The 23379-nt window shown below is 45.7% G+C and overlaps 1 protein-coding gene across 11 annotated transcripts in view; it reads right to left on the bottom strand.

The window, feature by feature from the left end:
* Positions 1-23379, bottom strand: part of PDZD2 (PDZ domain containing 2) — a 383590-nt gene that overhangs the window by 90088 nt on the left and 270123 nt on the right. For 9 of the 11 annotated variants that reach the window (XM_022564757.3, XM_089908715.1, XM_089908723.1 and 6 more), the window contains 3 exons: positions 13528-14017; positions 4217-4359; positions 1094-1226 (listed from right to left, as the gene is read on the bottom strand). In XM_022564757.3, the coding sequence (XP_022420465.2) occupies positions 1094-1226; positions 4217-4359; positions 13528-14017 (766 nt within the window). Of the gene's footprint in view, positions 1-1093; positions 1227-4216; positions 4360-13527; positions 14018-17381; positions 23215-23379 lie in introns of those variants that run through there. The other 2 variants (XM_089908722.1, XM_089908725.1) reach the window with 2 other exon arrangements.

Genomic DNA, 23379 nt, shown 5'->3' with positions numbered 1-23379 from the left:
ACATATAAAAACCTGTAGATGCTGGGTTTAAAAATCGCATCAGGGATAACCGGGGGAAATCAGCCATCCTGTCAAGAGCGTATTGCTGCAAATGATTAAGGACTGGGGGGCCTCACACCCGTTCTCCCCTCAGCTAGCACTGGGATACGCCCGTGGCTCCACTGCACAAGCCCCCGAGTCCCTGTGGGCCCCTCCCTGGTCTCAACAGCAGCACCATCTCATCAGACAGTGGAGCAGATCCCAGACAGCCCAGTTCCTCCCCTCTTGCCACACAGCTGAGGCATCCTGCCGCCTCTACCCAGTTCTCTAAGGCTGGCGAGACCCCGGGGAGAAAGCAGATGGGGACCCCGCACATCAGCACTACTTTTACATGCTCCGGGGGTGGGGGTGAAAGAAGTCCCAGCCCGAGGCTGGGTGACGAAGAAGTGGCAGCGAGACGGAGGGGACAAGACAGACACCACTGGGGGTCAAGAACCAGGGTCCCGGTCGCACTGCCGGCGGCAGAATCAAGGCCTCCTCGAGACGGGAGCCCCCGCGGAAGCTCTGCCTCGCTGGGTCATTTGTAAAACTGAGGAGGAAGAGGGCGGGGGTGTGGCGGGACAAGCGGGGTTCACGAGGCTTCTTCCAGCACCGACACCCTGTGCTGCGGGGGGGCCCCGGCAGCCCGTAGCCTGCCCTTCCGTTGGGACCTGGAAGATGCGCATCTCCCGCCCCCCTCCCGCCCCTGCTGTCCCACTGACTTCCACATCTCCTCCTTGGTTTCCCCCTGGACCAGTTGCTACTCTGTCCACCCTGTCTTTCCTCCTACCCTCCCATTCTTCCCTTTTCCTTAGTCCTGTTATTGCTTTTCCATCTCCTAGATATACCCATAAAGACCCTTCAAGGAAGGCAAGATGATTAAATGCCCTTTAGCTCAGGGTCCCTTGTGGGCTCGCACCGTAGAATCATGGCTGTTTGAATGGCCCAAGGTAAAGGCAAGTACGCATATGCGTGTGTATGTGGGGTGGGGGTGGGGTCGTACATGGGGAGGGCTCGAAACCAAATCCACCGCCACCATTTAAAATATTCTACAAAACAAACAAAAACCACCTACCTTGCTGGCCACCACCAGCTGAACCACTCCGGTGGCTGAGCGAAGAATGGCCACAGCTTCCTCGTGGGAGAGCCCGACTAGTAAGTGACCGTTGATTACCAGCAGCTCATCTCCTAAGGACAGTCTGCCATCCCTGAGGAAACGGAGATGGGAAAAAAAATCCCTCGTCAAAACATTCTGGGCTGGAGAAGGGCCATCTTCCTGGAGCTGGGGAGGGCTGTGAGAGGGGACAGTTAAAAATGGGCTAAAGAGGAGAAGGGACAGCTGGAGACAGCTGGGATGGGACTGCTTCATCCTTCCGTCTGCCCAGTTAGGGGAGTGACGAGCTTCACGATTTCAGATGGTCGTTTAGTAACAAGCACCATCTCAAGTTACCACCCTATCCCACATCAACGGCAACGAAACGTCTTCCATCCAAGTGGAGATGTGATAGAGGAACCGAGGCCCCAAGGCTTTCGGATAGTCATTCTTTTCTCTAGTCCTACCTGCCACCCTGCCCTTGAGACTGAGTCATCATCTGAGTCTCTGAGCTGAGCCCCAAAAGAGCGAAGGTATCCTAAGCTCACCAGGAATCCTTCTCTAACCCACGTCCCTCTCTCTTCCTAGGTGACACAGCCTTGCCCAGATTTCCCCTGTGGCACCTGTGGCACCACACCATGTGTGTCTGTAACCCTGCCCCCAAGAGTTAGAGGGCCTTGAGGGTAAAGTGTCACAATGCCTCCTTCTTCTTTGTGTCCCTACCGCCAAGCTTCATAAGCAGAAGGATGAACAGAAAAATGAACAAAGAAACTGCCTAAGTTACTGCTTGCTGTTGTACGTATCAGACCTGGTGTACCACACAGGCGTACAAACATGTTCTATTTCTTTATTTCCTTTAAATTAAGTGAATGACCTGGAGTTTCCTTCCCACTGGGCTGGCAGGAGGCCCAGTCATCACGGGGTCTGCCTGCCCTACAGTGGGTCAAGGGTGGCAGACTGTTACAGAGCACCGGGCAGGTCCCGTCAATCATGGTGGGTTAACAGTGTGTGGGTTCCAACTGAGCCTCCAATGGCCTGGTCTCCCATGATCCCAAAGCAGTCAGAGGCTTTTCATCTCCATCGCTAAATATGGGATGGGAAATCTGGTGAGGCTGAGAGACCCAAAGCCCAGGATTCCACCATCCCCTCTGAAGGCTTTACATCGGCATCCAGGATTGGGTGGGACCCATGCTTGTCTCCAACACTCCCAGATTCACCCCACTCTGTTTCTCTCTAATCTATGGACTCTCTCCTCCTTGCTTTGTTTCAATGAATTGACCAAGTTCTCTATCCTCCCCCCCTTACCAGTCCCTCTCTGTGTCCTCTAGGGCATGCATCATAATCTTTTCTATGAATCTAGGTTTTAACAGAAGACAGGAGGCACCAGAGACTCTGAGAGCCTCTGCTTTCTGTTCTTCAAAAGTCCCTAAAGCAGAGAAAGGCTAAGAACCCCGGGCTGTTGCTCAGGATGGAAAGAGAATGGAAGAGGAAAACCACAGAGAACAAGCAAACTGGAACATCAAAGAGGTATGTGGGTGGGTACTCTGGAGGAAAGGGATTCAGGAATACAGGAGAACGTAGTGGTTTGGGCCAGCGTCCCTGGGCTTACTTCTCCACACCACCATCAAGATCACCTCTGTCCCTGTTCCTTTTTAATCCCACATTTCTCATCTCCAGTTATTAACTAGAATGCCCCACATATAAATTAAATACCCAGACACATACACACACACACACACACACACACACACACACATCTAAGCTAAAGCTGTAAGAAAATGGTGAGACCGACTAGAAATAGCTCACATGGAAAATAGGAAAGAACAGTTCTACATAAGCTCATCTCTGAGCACAGGAATTTCCTAATTGCCAACTTTCCAAAGACAGACTAGAACCTGAAACCTAGGACTAATGGGAAAATGGCTATCTCATGAGAGTTCCTTAAAGCATCCATCATTTGGGAAGTGTAATGATGCTCTTCTGCATACAAACCATCTAAGGTCTTAATCTTTCAATAATTACTGCCACCCAGATAACTGACGCCTGCAGTTAATCTTATTTCTACTTGCGTTATCAGGATCGTACTCTCTACTTAGGGGACTGATGAGCATGAAACACTTTGATAGTTTGTGCCCTGGTCCTCTCTTCGGTATTCTGTTCCTCAGACTAAATACTTTGAGCTCCTTCAACTGTGACTCATGAGATACATTTCTGAGAGCTCCCTCGGTCTGGAGCAGGCCAGTACTGCTCTGGTTTGCCAACTCCCCCTTAGCGTCAGGGTACCTGGACTGAACACTGATTCCAGACTAGATTCACCTCCCTCATCAGTGAAACTCTACCTCTATCCACCTACTGTATATGTATGGACATTCAACATATATACGCGTCCCACTGTGCTTTGCAAACAGTAGATGCCCTATGTATACAGAAGCAATTAGCTACATGGCATTAGCTTACATTTGGGGACAGCTACATCCCTCTAACTCAACATGGACTTCTTCTTTGACATGCTCTGCCTAAGCACTGTCCCTCTTCCTACTTCAGATGACTGTCCAGGTTAAAAAAGAAGCTTTACAGTGTGAATTGTTTTCAGGTCACAAGGAGAAAATTCACATTTATTCTTCCCCCTCCACATCTGCATGGCAGAGACACACATATCTAAGTGTGTATCAAATCTGGATAGACCCGATGAATCCAGACACGGCACACGAACTGTGGTCACATTTAAACCCCATCACTTTCCCAAGTCATCAGCCATAGTCTCATGGGAGTGACGATGTCAGGGATGTGGTGTTCCAATGCGTGGATAAGGAACCACGTGTCACAAACATCCCGAAAGTCAGGATAAGTAACATTCACTTGACACTCAAACTGGATTAGAAAGAAATCTAATCTTTCCTTCATGGTGTGGCAGAGCTGGCAAGAGCCCCAGCAATTAACCACTTCCTGTGCTCAGAGGGGTGTTTAATTAGAACCGCTCGTGCCCGATCTCCTCCTGTGCTCCAGCATCATCCTTGTAAACTGTAATCCCCAGAGTCCCGGCACCCGGGGGAAGGGGAGGGGGGGAAGACAAGGAGGCAGAGAAAGGGAGAGTTATCTAGTCACCTGTGAGCGGCACCTCCTTCCTTCACTTGGGTGACAACGATAGCGTGAGGTGAGCGCTTTGATCCTCGGCCTCCACTAACCTGAATTCCCAGCCCATCCGATTCTTTAAGCAGCTCCATCTTCCATATCCGGCCAACTTCCTCCTTGGAAGAAAAAGTGAGCAGAATGTGAAGTATCTGGACAGACACGCACCACTGTCAAAGGAGAGGGGAGCGGGGAGGTCCAGCCAAGTATTCATCACTTGTCGACAGATATCGCAGGGGACCACCGATGAGAAAATTCTGTGGGTTGGACCAAAGTCTCGAGCTGGCAGTGCTGCCCAAAACAACCTTCTGTGATAATAGGAGTGTTCTCCTTCTGCACCATCCAATAGGAGCCACCAGCCACAGGTGGCTATCGAACACTTGAAGTATGGCTGGTGGCAACGGAGACACTGAATTTTTAATTTCATTTCATTTTAATTAAATTTAATTAGCCATCTGTGGCTAGTGGCAATGACATTGGACAGCACAGCAAAAGTGATTTGCGAATTTCCTGACCAGGGTCCTGTTAAGTAAAGCTTTTCTGCCTGGAACCCAGGTACCACTACGTGTGTAAATACTGGCTGTGCCTGGGTTCCTTTTATTTACAACGGCTACTAATTGATAAAGGAGGATGAAAGGAAGACAGAGCTAGGTCTTGGTGCCAGGAGACTTCAACTAGTTTGAGCCAAGCTCTGCCACTTGGTACTTATGAAAGTCACATAAGGCCTGAATACCTCAGTTTCCTTGCCTTTAAAGGGACTTCCCTGGTGGCGCAGTGGATAGGACTCGGTGCTCCCAGTGCAGGGGGCCCAGGTTCGATCCCTGGTCAGGGAACTAGATCCCATATGCATGCCACAACTGGAAGCTCGGATGGCGCAGATGGGGAGCTGACGAGCTGCAACTGAGGAGCCCCGGAGCCACAACTAAGGAGCCCAGCTGCTGCAGCTGAGACCTGGTGCAACCAAATAAATATTAGAAAAACCCGAAAACAAACAAAAAAAACATATAACTCTTTAAAAAAATAATAAAGTGTGGTTAAGTATTAATACTTCCAGGTCTGATGTTAGGATTAAAGGAGACATTTATGGAAACAGGCAGCAGTGCTCCTGACATCTAGTAGATACATAATAAATGTTGATAGGTAACCACGTATGACTTACACTGCATATCATATATGTTAAAAACATCATATTGAATTGAATCTCAAACTTCCTTAAAATATATGAATGAGATCTTGGGTAGGAGAAACCAAAACAGGAAATTCACCGATGAATTTGTGATCAAATTCTGCACACACTGGTCAGTATACTCTTTTTTTTTTTAATTAATGTATTAATTTATTTATTTATGGCTGTGTTGGGTCTTCGTTTCTGTACGAGGGCTTTCTCTAGTTGCGGCAAGCGGGGGCCACTCTTCATTGCGGTGCGCGGGCCTCTCACTATCGCGGCCTCTCTTGTTGCGGAGCACAGGCTCCAGATGCGCAGGCTCAGTAGTTGTGGCGCACGGGCTTAGTTGCTCTGTGGCATGTGGGATCTTCCCAGACCAAGGCTCGAACCCGTGTCCCCTGCATCGGCAGGCAGACTCTCAACCACAGCGCCACCAGGGAAGCCCCAGTATACTCTTTAAATGAATTTTAAAATGCTTCAACAGCTATAAAAATCTATCCCTTTTACTTTATTTATTTATTTAGGCCACGCCACAGGGCTCGTGGGATCTTAAGTTCCCCGACCAGGGATTGAACCTGCGCCCTCGGCAGGGAAAGCGCGGAGTCCTAACCACTGGACCTCCAGAGAACTGCCAAAGATCTATCCTTTCCAAAAACTAATAAAGGTGTCTAAGTCCTCTTGACTGCTAGTAGCTTTTCTGCTCTGGTTTATTCTCCATGTGACTCCGTATTTCACTCCAAGGACACAAGCATACACCCACTGCAAAATGTTTGATAACTGGCTGCTCAGAGAAATGAAAGCAAAAGCTTCTAAAGTGATTTATTTGGGAGTCTGACTTTAGGCTCGTCCCAAAGTCCTTGCTGGCTCCAGGTATATAAGTAGGGGTCACAATGCATTCCTCAATTTATAAAAGAAAAGCTATGTGTTTTCTTCATTCATCGTGAAGGTCCAACGGAACTGTAAAGGTCCAATACAGACAAAGCCAGCATCTCCCTAAAAATAGGCAACCTGCCCATTCAAGCTGCTTGCAAAAGAGGAAAAATGTGAAGCCTTTAGAAAATCTGAAATGCGTACTGTCAGCAACTAAAATGCAACGGTAAAAAAAGCAGATGTTGGACGGTCACTAATGTGCAGCAACAGGAACGTCTAGGGAAATTATTGCCAGACAGAGACCTGCTGGGCCCTACACTTCTCCTCGCCCAGTGCGGCTCACGGGGGCTCCATGACTCCAACAATACGCCGTGGTGCCAGCTGTCTCCTCCGTCCACTGACCACAGGCCCATGAAGCCTGTCTGGCCAAATGTAACCACAGAAGTCACTGGCGTTTCTCCCACAGTAGTTCATGAACTTGTCAACGATCCCTACACCATCCCATCGTCTCACTTTGGACTCCCTGCGTTTTGGTTGGTTGCCTCTGACCTCTGGAACACCTTTCTCTCTTTCCCATTCAGAAACAGCCTGCCTGGCCTTCAGAGTCTCTCACAGCTCCACGACTTCCAAGAGGCCATCCTTGAGAATCAGTGCTACCATGAGATAGCAACCTTCAGTGCTTCCACTGCACGAGACCCTGTGGCTATCGGAGGACTCGGAAGAGAACAAAGGCGAGGTGCTCTGGTTAGCCGTTATCCTGGCGTGCTGGGCATCCCACACTGGCACATGGGCCAGCCCTGTGGCTGCTTCCCTGGGCCTCACGGTGCAGGTAACAAATGAGAGTCGACGGTGGCTTGACTTTTTTCCTTGGAAGACATGCCATGGCTCCTGGGGTCTTGAAGATGTGAGACAGTGTTCCTCCCTCTCTCAGTACAGAAAATCTGTAGAACTCTTTCCCAAGAACAACACGGACCATTATGAGAGCCCAGAAATAAGAAAACCCCTTTGGTTTTAGCCCAAATTAGTTAAAACCTATCCATCCCTATTACTAGCTACACCATCATTTTCTCCTGTCCTACCCTCCTTTTGCTAATCAGAACATGTTAAGTATGGTTCACAGAGGATGTGACAATACGAGATACAATTCTTTCTGATTTTTAAATGCTTTAGAAATAGTACTTGTGACAAGAAACATGCAAAACTACATTCATGGGGAAAGAAGAATGGCCTAAATGTTGACCCTGACAGAGGAGTTAAAGACAAGAGCACCCACACGCCCACTCCACACCCCTGCCCCTGCCCAAGATGCACACAACTAGTTAAAAGCAAAACAAAAACAAAACACGTATCTAATAGAATACGTGTTTACACATACAGCCCCCAACTACACTAGTCTAGAAACAGATTTTCTTTTATCCAATAATATGATTTTCCCTCGACAACAGAGTAGAAACTATAAGGGGAGAATTCAAAGAAAATGATGCAAATTTCCTCACCCTGGAATTTCTTGATCATCTAATGAAGGAGTTCTGAGGAACACAAAGAGAGGCAGAAACAGGAAGAGGCAGATGTTATCGGTCTCAATTGTACAATTGTCAGTAGTAAATCTAGCTGCCTACAGCTGAAAGCAGCGTTCAGTTAAAAATAAAATCAGTGTCTAAAGTTTATTAGCCTAAAGCTGGCACTGGCCAAAAACCAACAGGCCAACTTAAAAACAATAAATATCAAGTATATTTCCAACTGCCTCCTCACAATTCCACTTAGGTATCCACTACACACACCAGTAGGGTCAAAACAGGACTCTCCTTCTTTCCCATCTCAGTGGGAATAGCAACATCATCTACTCAAGCTTAAGAGGATATGCAAACCCACAACCCATGAATTGTCTTTGATTTATCCTTCTATTTCCTACACCTAAACCATGAGTGAGATCTAAACGCTCTATTTCCAAAACAGATCCACATTCATCTACCTCTGCTTTTCTTCCCTGACACCACCCTTGTCAAAGCCACCAGCATCTTTAGCTTGGGTTATCACAATGGCCTCCAATCTGGTCTCCCTTTTCATGCTTTACCTCTCACAAGCCACTATTATCCATTACGCATCTAGGGTAAGTGTTAACAAATATATATATATATATCATGATACACTCAGCTTAAACCTTTCGACAGCTCCCCACTAGACTTAGAATAAGGTCCGCACTCTTTGCAATGGACATGAACCTTTGTAATCGAGTCCCATCCACATCTTCCACGTCACCTCCTAGTCCTGTCCCCAGCACTCACTGTGCTGCAGTCTCTCTGCTCCTGGAATATTCTATCATTCCTGTCTTACAGCAGCTGCATGTGCTGGTTCCTCGCCGGAAACATTCTGCCCCCATATTTTGCAGGGTTGCCCTTTCCTGACACTCAGTCTGTAGCTGAAACATGGCCTCTTTAATGAGGTCTTTTGCCGACAACACCCAATATCAATTTGCCCCCTGCCCATGTCACTGCAGGGCCATCTTTCAGGTCACTGTTTTACTTTATTTATCGTACTTATGGTCAGCATCTAACATTCTGATTTATTTTCTTATTTATTGCTTGTGGCCCCTTATACGTGACAAATGCCGCAGGACAGGAACTTTATCTCTCATTTACAAATGGGTTCTCCAGCAGCTAGAACAGTGCCTAGCACATAACAATACTGCATAAATGTCACTGAATTAACAAATAGAGAATGTTTATCCACTAATCCTAGGGTTCTTCAAAGTTATTGAGACTGACGTTAAGAAGTTTACCCAGATGGGAGACCTGCCTGTTTGCCAATGTTCAGCGTGTGAACACAGATCCAGTTGTAGAGATGATTGAGTTCTGAAACAGATCCTGTCTAGACAGAGGGCTTGGGCCTTTGCTTCCTTTTACATTGGCTTAAAGGGCAATGAGACTTTGTCAGCCTGTTGAGAAAAAGCCAAACCATGCAAAATTGGACGCTACGGACGTCTGTATTAATGTTGTCAGAGTGCTACCCTTTCCTGTAAACCGCCAATTACTGTGTGAGCTCACATGTGCATCTCTTCACAAAGGCAGAGGGATTTATTTACCAAAACAGGGGTGGTGCATTAAAGGGAGCGGCCTCGGCAGCATTTAAATGACCTCATCTGCTAGAACCCAAAATAAAATTTTACAACAGCATCTTTGCCCCAAATGTGGGAAGACACATCATCCAACTAGAATTTCACTGCAGTAAATGCTCTGGCTCCAGTTGCAGACCTATTTTGAGACTGTTTGCTTATCCCTTCTTACTTAGAATGATCAGTAAGAAATGAAGAAACATGTCATCATAATGTCAGAGTTGAAATCCCGTAGTCATCAGACCAAAATGCTCAGTTTGTAGGTAAGAAAACTGAAGCTTCGAGAAAGGATGTGGCAGCCTGAAGGCCACGGAGCTGGGAAGGGAAGAACCAGGGCTGGAACTTGGTGCCCCATCTCTCAGGCCTGGGGCTGCCCCATGCCTTCATTGATAAATAGCTACAGAGCACCTACAGGTGCAAGGCGCTGAGCTGGGACCGAGAGAGCAAAGGCTCAGAGGCAAGAGTGAGCATGGCCTTGTGAAAAAAACGAACTCAGCCAAAGACAGGGAGGAAGAAAGCAGTGACAAATGGGGGCAAAGCATTAATCAGGAATCAGGTGATGAAAGGGCCTCACATGCTACGTCAAGCCAAGGTATCTGGGTATTACCCCAAGGGCAAAGTGGGCCACCAAATGGTTTAAGCTTTAGCGCACATGCGTGTGTACATGTGCGTGCATGCTCGCGCAGTAAGATCTGCTCTTTAGAAAGGTCCCTCTGGTTGCAGGGGGGACAGTGGGCGATGGGATGAAAGTGGGAGCAGCGAGACGGGTGGGAGACTACTGTGACCACACAGGTGAGAAATGAGAGCAGCCTGGCCCTGACCTAAAGCTGTTGGAGGGAGCACAGAGAAGTGGAGCAGACAGAGATCCTGAAGGGAGCAGCAGTTGACAGGATTGGTGGCTGACAGGATGCGGTGTAAGGGAGAGGGCAGCGTTCCTGCTGACTCCATGATGCCAACTGTCCCAATTTGCCTGGGTGAAGGCGTTTCCCAGGATATGGGGCTGTCAGTGCAAAACCAGGGAAAGTTCTGCACAAACCAGGGCTAGTGGTCACTAGTTGAATCTCAGGTTTCTGGCTTCGGCAGCTTTGTGGATGGTGAGACCTGGAATGTTGGAGCAGGCTTGGTGGTGCGGGAAAGCAATGCATCGAGTTTCAGGCATGATATGAAATATCTAAGTTTGGAGACATCCTGTACGTGGTTGGTAGAAAGCTCGAGGGCTCAGGAGAGAGGTGAAGGTAGACATGCATTTAGGAGACATTACCATGTAGAAGGATATAAGTTCACCCAGAGACCATGGGGACTTCCTAGAAGAGGACCATCCTCCTGCTGCCTCTGCTTGATACAAACATCAGGGACCACCCAGGAGAAGCCCTCAGTGTGATTCTCCTTCTGAGTTTCACATACTTTCCTGCAGGTTCAGACCCGGGGAAGCCTTTCTGAGATCTCTGCTGAACCACTTACAGGAAAGAGGTCTGGTACTGCACAGGGTGGATTTTGGGTACTAGGGTAAGACCACAAATGGACCCATAGACACACACACCAGCTGTGAATAAACTCTCCTGACTGGCAAACGGTAGAATTCTTTTTTTTTTCATTGTTACGTGACTAAGTTTGGTTGTATTCGCCTTCACCATGCAGCATTACAAAAATACACATTATGTATACGTTGCCTTGGATGAGTAATGATCCTTACTAGACAGAGAGTAAGGAATTTTGAACTCATTTCTAAAATTGCTTATCTATGTCCTAGGAGATTCTTGTGCTTTAGAAGATGGGCCCAACTTTTTAAAAAATTAATCTGTTCGCATGTGTATCATTATGTGTTAATACTTTACAGAAACAAGCCATTTTTTAAAAGGAGATATTTGTTAAAAGGAAATATGTTTCCTATAGGTCCGTTAAGGCAGAACAGAATATAGAAAAAAAGTCTGAGGATTTATTTTCCTGTAAGAAATAACAGTCTATGAAAAAGAAGTACCTGACAAATAAAAATGGTCTGAATGATTATAAGCCTTGTCTGTAATTTATTAAGTCTTTGTAGATATATTAAATCATTAAGAAAGCAGAAACGGAACAACGCTGACATGTCTAATCTCCCATTATTCAAATGGAATGGAATTTTACCCCAAGGCTTAAGAGGTAAATAGCTAATATTTGTTTTTCTGGAAATTCCATTTTAGCATGACCTTGGGCTCATCCTGAAGTAAAAATATAAATCTATTCATACCAAGAACCTAAGCAGACTTCTGTTAGGTCTCTTGGTCCCAGTTTGGGTGACGCCAGGGTGTGGAGGAAAGCTATGAAGGTCTATTTCTTGCCAACCCTATCGATCCCAGGTAAATATATCTAATGAGGCCATTTCTGGGGTTGAAGAGGGTACTTAAATATTCATGCCTGAGAAGGTGTGTGGCCCATTCTGACTTTCTAAGACCAAAATTACAATCCAGGGTCAGTCGTCAGTCTATAGATTTAGAACAGTTATGAAGAATTCCAGATGGCAAGTCTCTCCTTGCTATAGGCATGGGGTTTCAAAAAAAAAAAAAAAAATCCCCAAGGTAATAGATCATGGTTTGGTTTTTTTCACCCTTCATTTGTATCTTCTTGGACATTTGACCTTGAGTACAAAAACCAGGCAAAGGAACTCTGGTATGTGCAGTCTTAAGAGAGTCTAATCCAGAAATTCAAGTTTTTGTTATTGCCTTCAATCAGGATGAGTAGAGGATGGTATTCTCTTACAAGTCTGGTGTGGCATTTTTTCTTTTAAAATCATTCCAAATAATTCCCACTGTGTCCTAGGCCAGGTGAAAACCTATTCTTTGGACTGAATGTGTGAGATTCCACCCTAAACTTCGGTACCTTAACACTTCAAAATGAACCAGTACTACCCATTTGTTATTTTCACCTTAAGCTTTCTGCATATTCACAACCATCAGGAGGAAAAAAATCACATCAACATAGAGTATTCACTGATAATATTATACACATTATAATATTTTTATTGCCCTTAATCCTTTTTTGGGGGGAGGGGCATAAAACTGGTAGAAAACCATTAATAGAAACATTAATTTTTTTCTTCTCATTTGTTTGTAAATTCCATCTACAAATATACCTTCTCTGTGTAAGGCTTTATGATGATCACCCAGCTCCTCAAATGAAGGAACATGGTCCCTTAAGAGAAGGATTATTTTGATTCTTCTCAACCCATTATACAGATTGGCTACAGTTGCAGAAATATGCATGAAATAGCCTTACTAGAAATTACATTCACTCCTAGGGCACCACTTCCCAGGCTGCAAAGCTGAACTCGATACTTCCTCTGTGCCCATTTTCCATCCTTCCAACTTCCTCTTTCATCCTTAGAGGGCCTCTCCTGAGTCAGAAAAGAAACCAGTCAGGAACCATCTAGCTAGTTACTGCTTTGTTAGGAACCCAGAGGAATACCTGGCCAGGAGGATTCTTGGAACAAGCACGCTGACCCTAAAGAAATGTAACTTAACAAGAGAGTGTTGGTTATAATGGGGGAGACGATATGAGGCTAGAAGCGTGTCTATCACCATTCAGAACTAGACCACATCTGCTTTGCCTTTAGGTGAGGGTAGCTCTGACCATCACAGCTGGATATCATAGTATCAGAGATTTCTGTGAAGTTTCCAAACTTCACTGGAATTCAGCAATATAATAATACCATCCCATGAAAATGTCACTGGTTTTGAAATGTTAAAAATAAAAGCAGATGCTTCCCTGCAGGTTGGACATCCTTCCTGTGTAATACCAAGGCTTGGATATTTATGCTATCAGTGGTCACCAGGAATTCTTGGCCTTGCAGTGGCAATTCCACTCGTGACAGCAGTGATAAATAATGATGCAGTTCAAGTACTTTATCTGGGCCTCATATGACTCAAATTATACCACAGAAGGCTTGAATTTTCCACTTAGGATCACTCGACTAGCTCTTTATTTAAGTGTGATAAAATGACTTGGTTTTTTTGTTGTTATTGTCATGTCCTATGATCATTTATCTTAATAAATCTTTCAGTTTCTAAATGCAAGGTCATCTTAGATGTATTTTCCAAACCTTAAATGCAACTGCAAATAACATTTCATTGAAAATTCAGGTTCTACCACCAAAGCAAACCTTACCCGTGCCAGGCAGTCGCTGGATTGGAAGTCTGTCTTCCCAGATTTTGAGAAGCGGCGTCTGTCATTGCTTGTGGGCAGAGGGGCGTCCGCCTTTGCAATCCCTTTGTCTAATTCCGACCTCTCTAGATGGGATCCAGCCACCTCCTTGAGCGAATCTGGGCCATTTTCTAGCTCAAAAACATGACCGTTTCCCAGTTCAGGGTCCAGGCCATTGTCTAGTTCAGACACAGGGTCACTGTCCAACGCACAGCCAGCGCTGCTCTTGGATTCTTCAGTGGCTTTGTGGGTAGAAGGCCTGGCAATGACCGCAAACTGTCTTGCTCTTTTCCCCTTTTTCACAGTTCGGTCCCCCAGCTCCAAGGTAGGCGTCTCTCCTGGTTCGGAGCTGTTGCTACTGTTGCCGTTATAAGGAGAATGGACTTGGTGCTTGAAGCGGCGCAGCATGATCAGGTAGATGAAGCCGCCATTCCAGCACTGCTCAGCCAGGTAACTGCAACGGACACAGGGGGGTCAGAGAGGGGCTGGTTAAAACCCTCCAAACATCCTCCAAGAACAATGCAGCGGGTTGACGCATCTGATGGCCCACACAGGACCCCTGTGACTAAAGTCCTGGCCAAGTGATTGAGGCACTAAGCTTCTTAAAGAGGCTGCGCACTTCACTCACTCTTTTAATCTATTTAATTGTTGATGCTAAAAATAACCCCCAAACAAACCAAAAAACCACCATGAACTGGAAATGACTCATGAGAGTACCCTACGAAGGTAGTCAGAGAAGGATTTTTCTATTAACAGAGCCAATCCGAACATACCATTAAAAAAAAATTATTCTCCATTCACTCAACAACTTGTTACATCAGAATGATGCCAGCTCCCCATTCATAACGTTCTGATGGGATAGCACTGCGAGTCCCCAGGGGGAAATGGATAAAATAGATTGGGGGAAATGTACAGTTCTGCTCACAGGATCAAAAAATGAACTGCGGGCTTCCCTGGTGGCGCAGTGGTTGAGAGTCGGCCTGCCGATGCAGGGGACACGGGTTTGTGCCCCGGTCCGGGAAGATCCCACATGCCGCGGAGCGGCTGGGCCCGTGAGCCATGGCCGCTGAGCCTGCGCGTCCGGAGCCTGTGCTCCGCAACGGGAGAGGCCACAGCAGTGAGAGGCCGGCGTAACGCAAAAAAAAAAAAAAAAAAAAAAAAAAAAAAATGAACTGCATGATGCAAACTATTATATATAGAATAGAGAAAAAAACAAGGTCCTACTGTATAGCACAGGGAACTATATTCAATATCCTGTGATAAACCATAATGGAAAAGAACATGAAAAAGAATGTATACATATGAATAACTGAGTCACTTTGTTATACAGCAGAAACTTAACAGCAGAAATTAACACAACATTGTAGATCAACTACACTTCAAAAAAAAAAAAAAAAAGCCACAGATTGGAAAGACCCAAAGTGGAAAAAAAAATCAACTGCACAAGAGGAACCTTTGCCTCACAGCAGTTAAAGGCAAAAAAAGATCCTGAGTTGGGGGCGGGTAGAAGGGGTTGGCTGGTATTAAGATGCAGCCAGTAAAGAAGTACAGCAAGTGTGTGCAGCATGAAATGAGGATCAGGTTCATTTCTTGGTGATGGTTCTAGTTTGGTTGTTCATAGCACACGTGAAGTGTCATTTCCAGTCTGGGTATCACATGAAGAGGAACACTGACAAAGTGGAAAACACAGACATAGGGCAACCAGGAGGAAGACAACTGCTGGAAACTGTGGCAACCAGGAATAGTGGGAGGAAGGAGGGATGTTTAGCCTGAGGAAGACGAGGGCCAGGCTCAGTCGTTTTCACATGTATCTGAGGACTGCCAAACACTTAGAAGCAGAAAATCATACAAATGAGATAATGCACGTGAAGCCTGACATACAATGACTCCCCCAGATCTTAAAGAATAACAATAGAACCTCAAACGAGATGAGTAATTAGCGGCATCCAGGACCAGATCATTAAACTTTCAGCAAAGAAAGCACTTGTCTCAAAGTCAGGAAGCCAGGCTGGGCTGGATCTCCCACCAGTGCCACCCAAGATAAGGAAGCAGAAACCCCAGATGAACCCAGGGGATGCCCTCACCACTGGGATCTTGCCACATACTACACGTCACTGGTTCCCAAGCAAAGAATGTCAACCACCAAATCCTTAACGAGTCAGACCTGCTTCCCAGCTTCAAGCCCCACAAAGAGAAGGCCTGGGGCTATGTTGCCTACATCTTCAATGCAATGTGGAAAACAGAACTTTTCCCAGTATACCAAACCAGACTTGAGAGCTGGGGCAGTCAGTATGTGGGAAGGGGGCCAGGTCGTAAGGAGAGATGACCAGTCGTGTTTGAAATGTACTAAGTTCTGAGCCAAGGGCATATATTCCCCCTACCTAATGGTCAGGGTAATGCAATGACAGCGACTGTCTAACAGAAGAAGAGAACAATTCTGAATTTTTGCCTTGGAGTAAAGTGAACAAGAGAGAAGAGTCCTCAAACATCAACCAAAGCTAGTAAAAACTTTCTTTGATCCTGGGCTATAAGCAATGGTAATGAACTTACACATAAAAACCAGGTGGATAAAAGATACTGTACAGGCTTCAGGTTGTTCTGTGAACTACGGTGAGATGAAGAGGCATGAAGACCTTTCTAGACTGGAATCTAGAAACTGAAAATTAATCCTGGTTCTCTGCACCATTTTTCTACAATGTTTAGATTTTACTTTTTGAATTGTGTATTTTTTTCCATACTGGATAAAATCTTTTAAAGATATAAAATCACAAGAGTAATTGGCCAGGTTGTAAGGGTTTCCTCTGAACAACCACTACTATTAATCCAATACATATGCTCAGATGTTATGAAAAGCAGGATGGGGTAGGAAAAACAGGACCAGGTTGAGAGTTAGACACCCAAGTTTTTGTTATAGCTTTGGCCCAACCACGTAAAACAATGCTAATTACACCAAATTTCCATTGACTGATGAATCGATAGACAAAATACAGTATATCCATATAATGGAATACTATTCGGCAATAAAAAGGACTGAAGTTCATGCTACAACATGGTTGAAGCTTGAAGCATTATGCTAACTGAAAGATGCCAGGCCACAAAAGGCCATATACCATTCCATTATTGGACGTGTCCTGAATAGGCAGATTCATTGAGATAGAAAGTAGATTAGTGGTTGCCAGGAGCTGGGGGGATGGGAGAGAGAGGAGAATTGAGACTGACCGCTAATAGGTACAGGTTTTTTGCGGGGGGTGATGGAAATGTTCTAGAATTAGACAGTGGTGATGGTTGCACAACATGGTGGATATATGAATATACCCACTAAATTGTACACTTTAAAATGATGAATGTGATGTTATGTGAATTATTTCTCAATTAAAAAAAAATAACAGGGCTTCCTTCCCTGGTGGCGCAGTGGTCGAAGAGTCCGCCTGCCGATGCAGGGGACGCGGGTTCGTGCCCCGGTCCGGGAAGATCCCACATGCCGTGGAGCGGCTGGGCCCGTGAGCCATGGCCGCTGAGCCTGCGCGTCCGGAGCCTGTGCTCCGCAACGGGAGAGGCCAGAACAGTGAGAGGCCCGCGTACCGCAAAAAAAAAAACCCAAAAAAACCCCAGCAAATGTAATAATATTGGCCAAGTTTTGAATTCATTCTTTGAGTAGATGCTCCTTAAGAACTCTCTTGACGAAAGAAGCAATTGAGGCTCAGAAATATTAACTAAATTGCCCAAGTTCGCATAGCTGCCACTGGTAGACCCAGGTCTATCTGCTTCCCAACCATGCACGTCCTCTGTGCAATTCTGCTTCTTAAATCATTACTGACCCTGTGCTTCAGTTTCCTCATCTGTACAGTGAAGGTTGTAAATGGATCATCTCTAAGTTGCTTTTGACTTCCAGGGATAGGAGGATCAAGCCATCCCTGTGACAAGGATAAAACAAAAACCTGGAAAAACAGAAGCAGTCCTTTTATGTCCAAGTCATCCTAGGCCTCCAAGACGTTAACCATCAACCTGGAAGAGATTTCACCTGGAGAGGCAATGCCTCTAAAACTGCTTTTGGGACTCTACTTTTTGTACTAAAACTCTGGACAACTTGATTTGGTTTGTCCACAGGGACCTTCTTTTCAGTACCAAAAAGGCTGGTCCATTGATTCGGAGTACAAGATCTTGAATATCTTTCCCATCTCTACTCTCACGGGCATTCCAAGAACCTTGGAAGTTTCCATGACTGACAGTCTTGTATTCCTTCAGGATCCACACTCAGCAAAATTACAAAGCAAGAGGAGTTGATCTCTAGTTTTGCACGGTCTCCCTGTCCTTCCCTGGCTTCCTAGCCATAAATAAGATCCTGACGCCTTCAGGGAACTGTATGACAGGTTACTGTATTCCTTCCTGGACACTGCATTTTCTAAGGTCACCCTGAAGGCAAAGTGTAATGAACGAATTACGGACACTGTAGCAAGTTAGTGAAAAAGAGACTATTAGGCAGCGGGTAATTTTCTTACGATTCTTTGAATCACCTTAAATGTAAGGCTGCCACACCCCTCTCCATCTGTATTTAAATGACTTGCCTAGCTTTTCCGGGACCTGCCTGACTCATTCCTACTTCCAAATCCTCTTTTCTGTTCAGTAGGATTCTTACCCACCATTAGGATCTTTAAACTTCAAAGTCAACATCAGAAAAACCAGAAACGAAATACAATCACGTGACTTAGAAAAACAGGTCTCCTCTTCATTAACAACAGGTAGAATTAGCTTTTCAGAAGCTTCTCTACCATATGATTATTTTTTTGGTTTCTTCCCCAAATTTGGAACTGTCCTCTGGCATGTAAAATCATTCACTCAATGCAATGAAAATTTATTTGATTTTGGCCATCCCAGGCTGGCCTTAAGATAAACAAGGAAAGGCCAGAAATGAGGGTCTGAGCTCTAGCCTAGAACGCTCCCTCTGGAATGTGTTGTGGTTCTTCATTTCACTCGGCGTTTGCAAGCATCGTGTCTGACTAGATCCCTTCCTCCTCCTTTCCCTCAGAAAGTGCTTTATCCGGGCTTCCCTGGTGGCGCGGTGGTTGAGAGTCCGCCTGCCGACGCAGGGGACACGGGTTCGTGCCCCGGTCCGGGAAGATCCCACATGCCGCGGAGCGGCTGGGCCCGTGAGCCATGGCCGCTGAGCCTGCGCGTCCGGAGCCTGTGCTCTGCAACGGGAGAGGCCACAACAGTGAGAGCCCCCCACCCCCGCCCAAAAAAAAAAAGTGCTTTTTCCAAAGGAAAGTTTAAGTACCTTCTCTGTTTCTTGATGCTGTCATAATTCTGAAGTCTGGGTTCTGCAGGGGGGGGGAGCCTGGTAAGGGGATGGAAGGTGAGATTGGATGTTTGGAGGACCTGAAGGGATAGAGCTGCCTGGAGTCTGAAGATCAAGATGGATATGGGGCAGGAGATAAGAGAGAGGCAAAGACAGGAGACATGCTTGAAGGCCAAAGACACCCATTATTTACTCACAGTCTGATTCTATCAAAAGAGGGCTAGAGGGAGGTGTACAATTTTGATATTCGGGACTGTCTTGCCAAAGCCCTTGGAAGGGGCGATCTCCAGGTGCCTCTAGAAATCATCTTGGGGCTCCAGCCATCGATCGCTGGCGCCTGGAGCATGGTGTGAACCCACAGAGGGGTGCCACCAGGCAGAACCGTGGGCACACATGTGCGTGTAACTCAGAAGAACTGGATTGCCATTGCTGGACCCTGGCCTATACTACAGGGGCTTGCATAACTCAGAGAACCCATAAAAGAATTCTGGAACTTTTCACCAAAGCAGCTATTCTTACTTCATCTGAGTATGTCAGGTCCCCAGTACAGACAGCAGGAGACTAAACCCTGACTGCAAGAAGATGTTTATAGACAAGTTATTTTATAGGGTCTGAGTTTTCTAGAGCGAGACTAGCTGCTAATAGCCACCCTGTCTAACACATAGGACAAACAGAGATCGATTGTTCTTGCCTATGATTTCCTCTCGCCTAAGAAGTAATGGGAGGCTGAAAAGCTGTTCGTGGTCCTTTGAAAACCTGCTAAGCCTAATTAATCCAGAGGACCGTCTGAGGTTATAAATCTGTAGGTTCCCAGAAAACAACAGGCTGAGAGGAAGTGTTAAATATATAGATTAATTCCCCAGTGAAGTCTTCGCTGGGAAACAGAGGGAGGCAAGTTTGGACAGCTCTCCAGGAGGGGATGGGAAGATGATAAACATCATTTCCCTGAGTCATTTAGGAACTAGGTTCCCCAAGGGTAGTCTCTCTGGGGTGTTGCCTACCAGCTACCTTGAATTTGGGGCACGCTTCTCCCAGATTCTATGACCCTCCCTTAGAAAAAGCCAAGCTTTCTTTGGGGGACCTTGAAGGCAGAATTTGGGTGCTGAATATCATGGTGGTAAGAGTGACTGATACCCTTGGTGCGCTCCTAAGGCCCCTTCTGGAGAGAACCCAGTCTCCTTCCTCGCTAGTTCACAGAGGGGAAAGTTAGCTCTGAGCAGATGCAGGAAGATGGGACTCAGGCACCAACGAGGATTTGAAAATAGATCAGCGTCTAGGCCTAGTGTAGACGTAACTAGAACACTGTACTCCAACTGCTGGGTAGGGGAGGTAACTGAGGAAGCCAATTTTTACTACTTCTCACCTCCTCTATTCACCACAAATGCCTGGGTTCAGCGACTCTCCCCTCCTCTCTCTTATCTGGAGTCCATGAATAAATGAATATGTTCTCTTTATTATAACATGTGTATTTATTACTTTTTTATCATAAAATTTGGATTGAGATACATAGGTTGAGAGTGAAGAATCAGGATGAATATTTGAAAAAATTTTTTTTGTCCGAACTATGATACAATGTGAGCCATTCGAACCCAAACCAGATGAGCTACCGAAACCTGTAACCTCCACAGACGTAGTGGTGAAATTTAAATCGTACCCATCTATACACCAGGACGGAGGTCCACATTGCCCTAGGGGAACTGGGGTGTGGGGAAGAGGTGCAAATATGCTGATCCTCCGGCTACTGCTACTTCTATGAATAATAAACTGTCTTTCATCCCTGATCCAAGAATCTTCTATCTTCTGCTGGCATCCATGAAACTGTGGCAGGCTAACTCGTTAGCTTACTAGTTGGGTAAAATCATAGTTCTTGACATGTAGCAGAAAAATACACCGACTAACTCAGTTTATAATCGATCTTGTTCTCCAACATCAAACTTATCAAAGGAGCTCAGTGACATATTATCCTTCACACCAGTGACTAAGAAATAAAAATCAGTACATACCTTACATCAAAACAATACTGAAATTAAATCTTTCAGGCAGAATCAAACGGAGGTGGAATTATACTAAGAGGCGTCATAAAGAGAGTGGGTGCTCTAGCCTCTGATTCCACAAATACTGATGAAATTCAGTGTGTCAGCCTCGAAGGCAGCAGCTACGTTTGTGTCCATCAGCATTAAGTATACACGGTTCTACCCTTACCCTGCTTAAATTGCATCTCCTGCAACCACTGGCTGCAATATCCATTCTGTGCTGAAGCAAGAGCTGGTTCTCTTTTTGTTTGCTATGAAGAGCTTCTGGATGTAAAGGGGTACAGGTAGGGGGGACACTGCAGAAAAATACTCGATAAAAAGCAGCTAAATCATCTGATCACTGAAAAAATTATTTTGATTTCCATGCAACAAGGTATCACTGATTTTCATATGTATCTTAAAAATTCCCCTCTCAAACTAACAAGATTAATTTATATTCACTACCCTCACAGCAAAGTATCTCTACACACCAGGACACATTCCACATTTTCAACTCCAATACAGCTTTAACAGGAAGGAACTAGAAGCGTAGCCCTTGCTATCATGTTGCAATAAGTTTACATGAAGTTTCAGTTTTCCTCCAAGGTTTTCTTGTACCTCATGTCTTCATGAATCAATAAAAGCTTTTTGAAAAGCACCCATAGGCATGTGGGAAATAGGAGTTCAGAAGCTGAATTAAGAAGAAAATGCCTGATCAACAAGAACCGACCTTATAAAACATACTGCAGAGATACTGCCCCACAAAAGACAACATCTAGGCTTCTATTTGCAAATGATTGCGTTTCTTTATTCAATTACTGTGAGTGAATCAGGGTTTCTCGTGACTCTATGAGATCAACCTGTCTATACAGTCTATATAGAATCCAATTAAAACTTCAGCCACACAGCTTTGCTGACTCACACTGATGATGTTGGTCACATTTTCCCTGGGGGCAGAGGCCATGCAGGTAAAGTGAGACTTTGCTGTACATAAATGAATCAGTTTCACCTCATGAGGGAACTGACAAGCTCAGACGCTGTACATAGGAACTCCTTTCACTTCCTTTTCACTCATGACATAATGCTATTTTTTTATAGAATTACTACTTGCTCATTACAAATTCATTCATTCATTCACTCATTCGACAAATAGTTATTGAATATCTACTATACACCAGGCACTGTTTTAGGCATTTGGGGGTACAGCAGTGAACCACTGATGCCCGTCTTTGGGGAGCTCACAGTTCAGCAGGGGCAGACAGACAATTAAACAACAGACCTATTAAAATAAGCATCCAAGGGCTTCCCTGGTGGAGCAGTGGTTGAAAGTCCACCTGCCGATGCAGGGGACACGGGTTCGTGCCCCAGTCTGGGAAGATCCCACATGCCGCGGAGCGGCTGGGCCCGTAAGCCATGGCCGCTGAGCCTGCGCGTCTGGAGCCTGTGCTCCGCAACGGGAGAGGCCGCAACAGTGAGAGGCCCGCGTACCGCAAAAAAAAAAAGAAAAGAAAAAAAGCATCCAAATAAATAGCATGTTAGAAGGTGAGACGTGCTATGGAAAATGGAAAATATTGAATAGGATACAGAGGATTGAGTATGCCAGGAGCTGGAAGAGTCAGATTGAAATTTTAAGTATGTTGAGCAAAGACTTGAAGCAGATGAAAGAGTTGGCCACGCAGCTGCCTGGGAGAAGACGTTCCAGACAGAGGCAAGAGCCAGTGCAAAAGTGGTAAATTGGAAATGTGCCCGGTGTGTGTGGAGCAGCGAGGAGGAGAGGAATGCGAAGGGGCGGTGAGGTAGGAGAGATACCAGGGGCCAGTTTACGCAAGACTGTTGTAAAGACTTGTGCAAAATGGGGCGCGGTAACTCCCCTGAGCACAGGAGTCATGTGATACGTAGTCATGATGTGGAGTCATGTGATGTTTTAAAACGATCCCTTCACTCCTGTGTTGAGAATAGACTATTGGCAGAGCAAGGGTAGAGGGAGACCAGATATTCGATCATCTTCAGAAATTCCAGTGACTGAGAAGCTGGCTCAGTGCAGAGTAGCAGTAGAGAGGGTTAGAAGTGGCCAAAATCGTGATCAGTTTTGGAGGCAGAGTCAGCAGGCTTTGCTTTTGGATCTGATACAGGGTGTGAGAGGAAGGTGGTGTCTAGGTGTTTGGCCTGAGCAACCAGAAGGATGGAGTTGCCATCACCTGAGGCTGGTAGAGTAGGCTACCTGACCTATTCTTATGCCCAGATCGATTCTGGAGTTACGTTCCTGATGAGCTGAGTTTGAGATGCTCGTGTGGCGGTTGTGTGGGCAGCTAGACATCTGAATCTGGATGCTGGAGCAGAGGGCTGGTTTGGAGATAAAAAATTGGGAGGTGTCAGAGTGTCGATGATATTTAAAGCCTCCTGAAGATAAATTCCTTTAGGTGGACTTTCTGGGTCCAGAGTTCTTGCTGGGTCAAAAGCACAGTCAAATGTTTTGTATGTACTTCCAAGCTTTCCTCTAGCAAGGGG

This window comes from Delphinapterus leucas, chromosome 3 (genome assembly GCF_059928025.1).
Source record: "Delphinapterus leucas isolate spDelLeu-1000000601 "Yukka" chromosome 3, BTC_Dleu_Yukka2, whole genome shotgun sequence".
NCBI lineage: Eukaryota > Metazoa > Chordata > Mammalia > Artiodactyla > Monodontidae > Delphinapterus > Delphinapterus leucas.
This window is presented reverse-complemented; position numbering and strand designations above follow the sequence as displayed.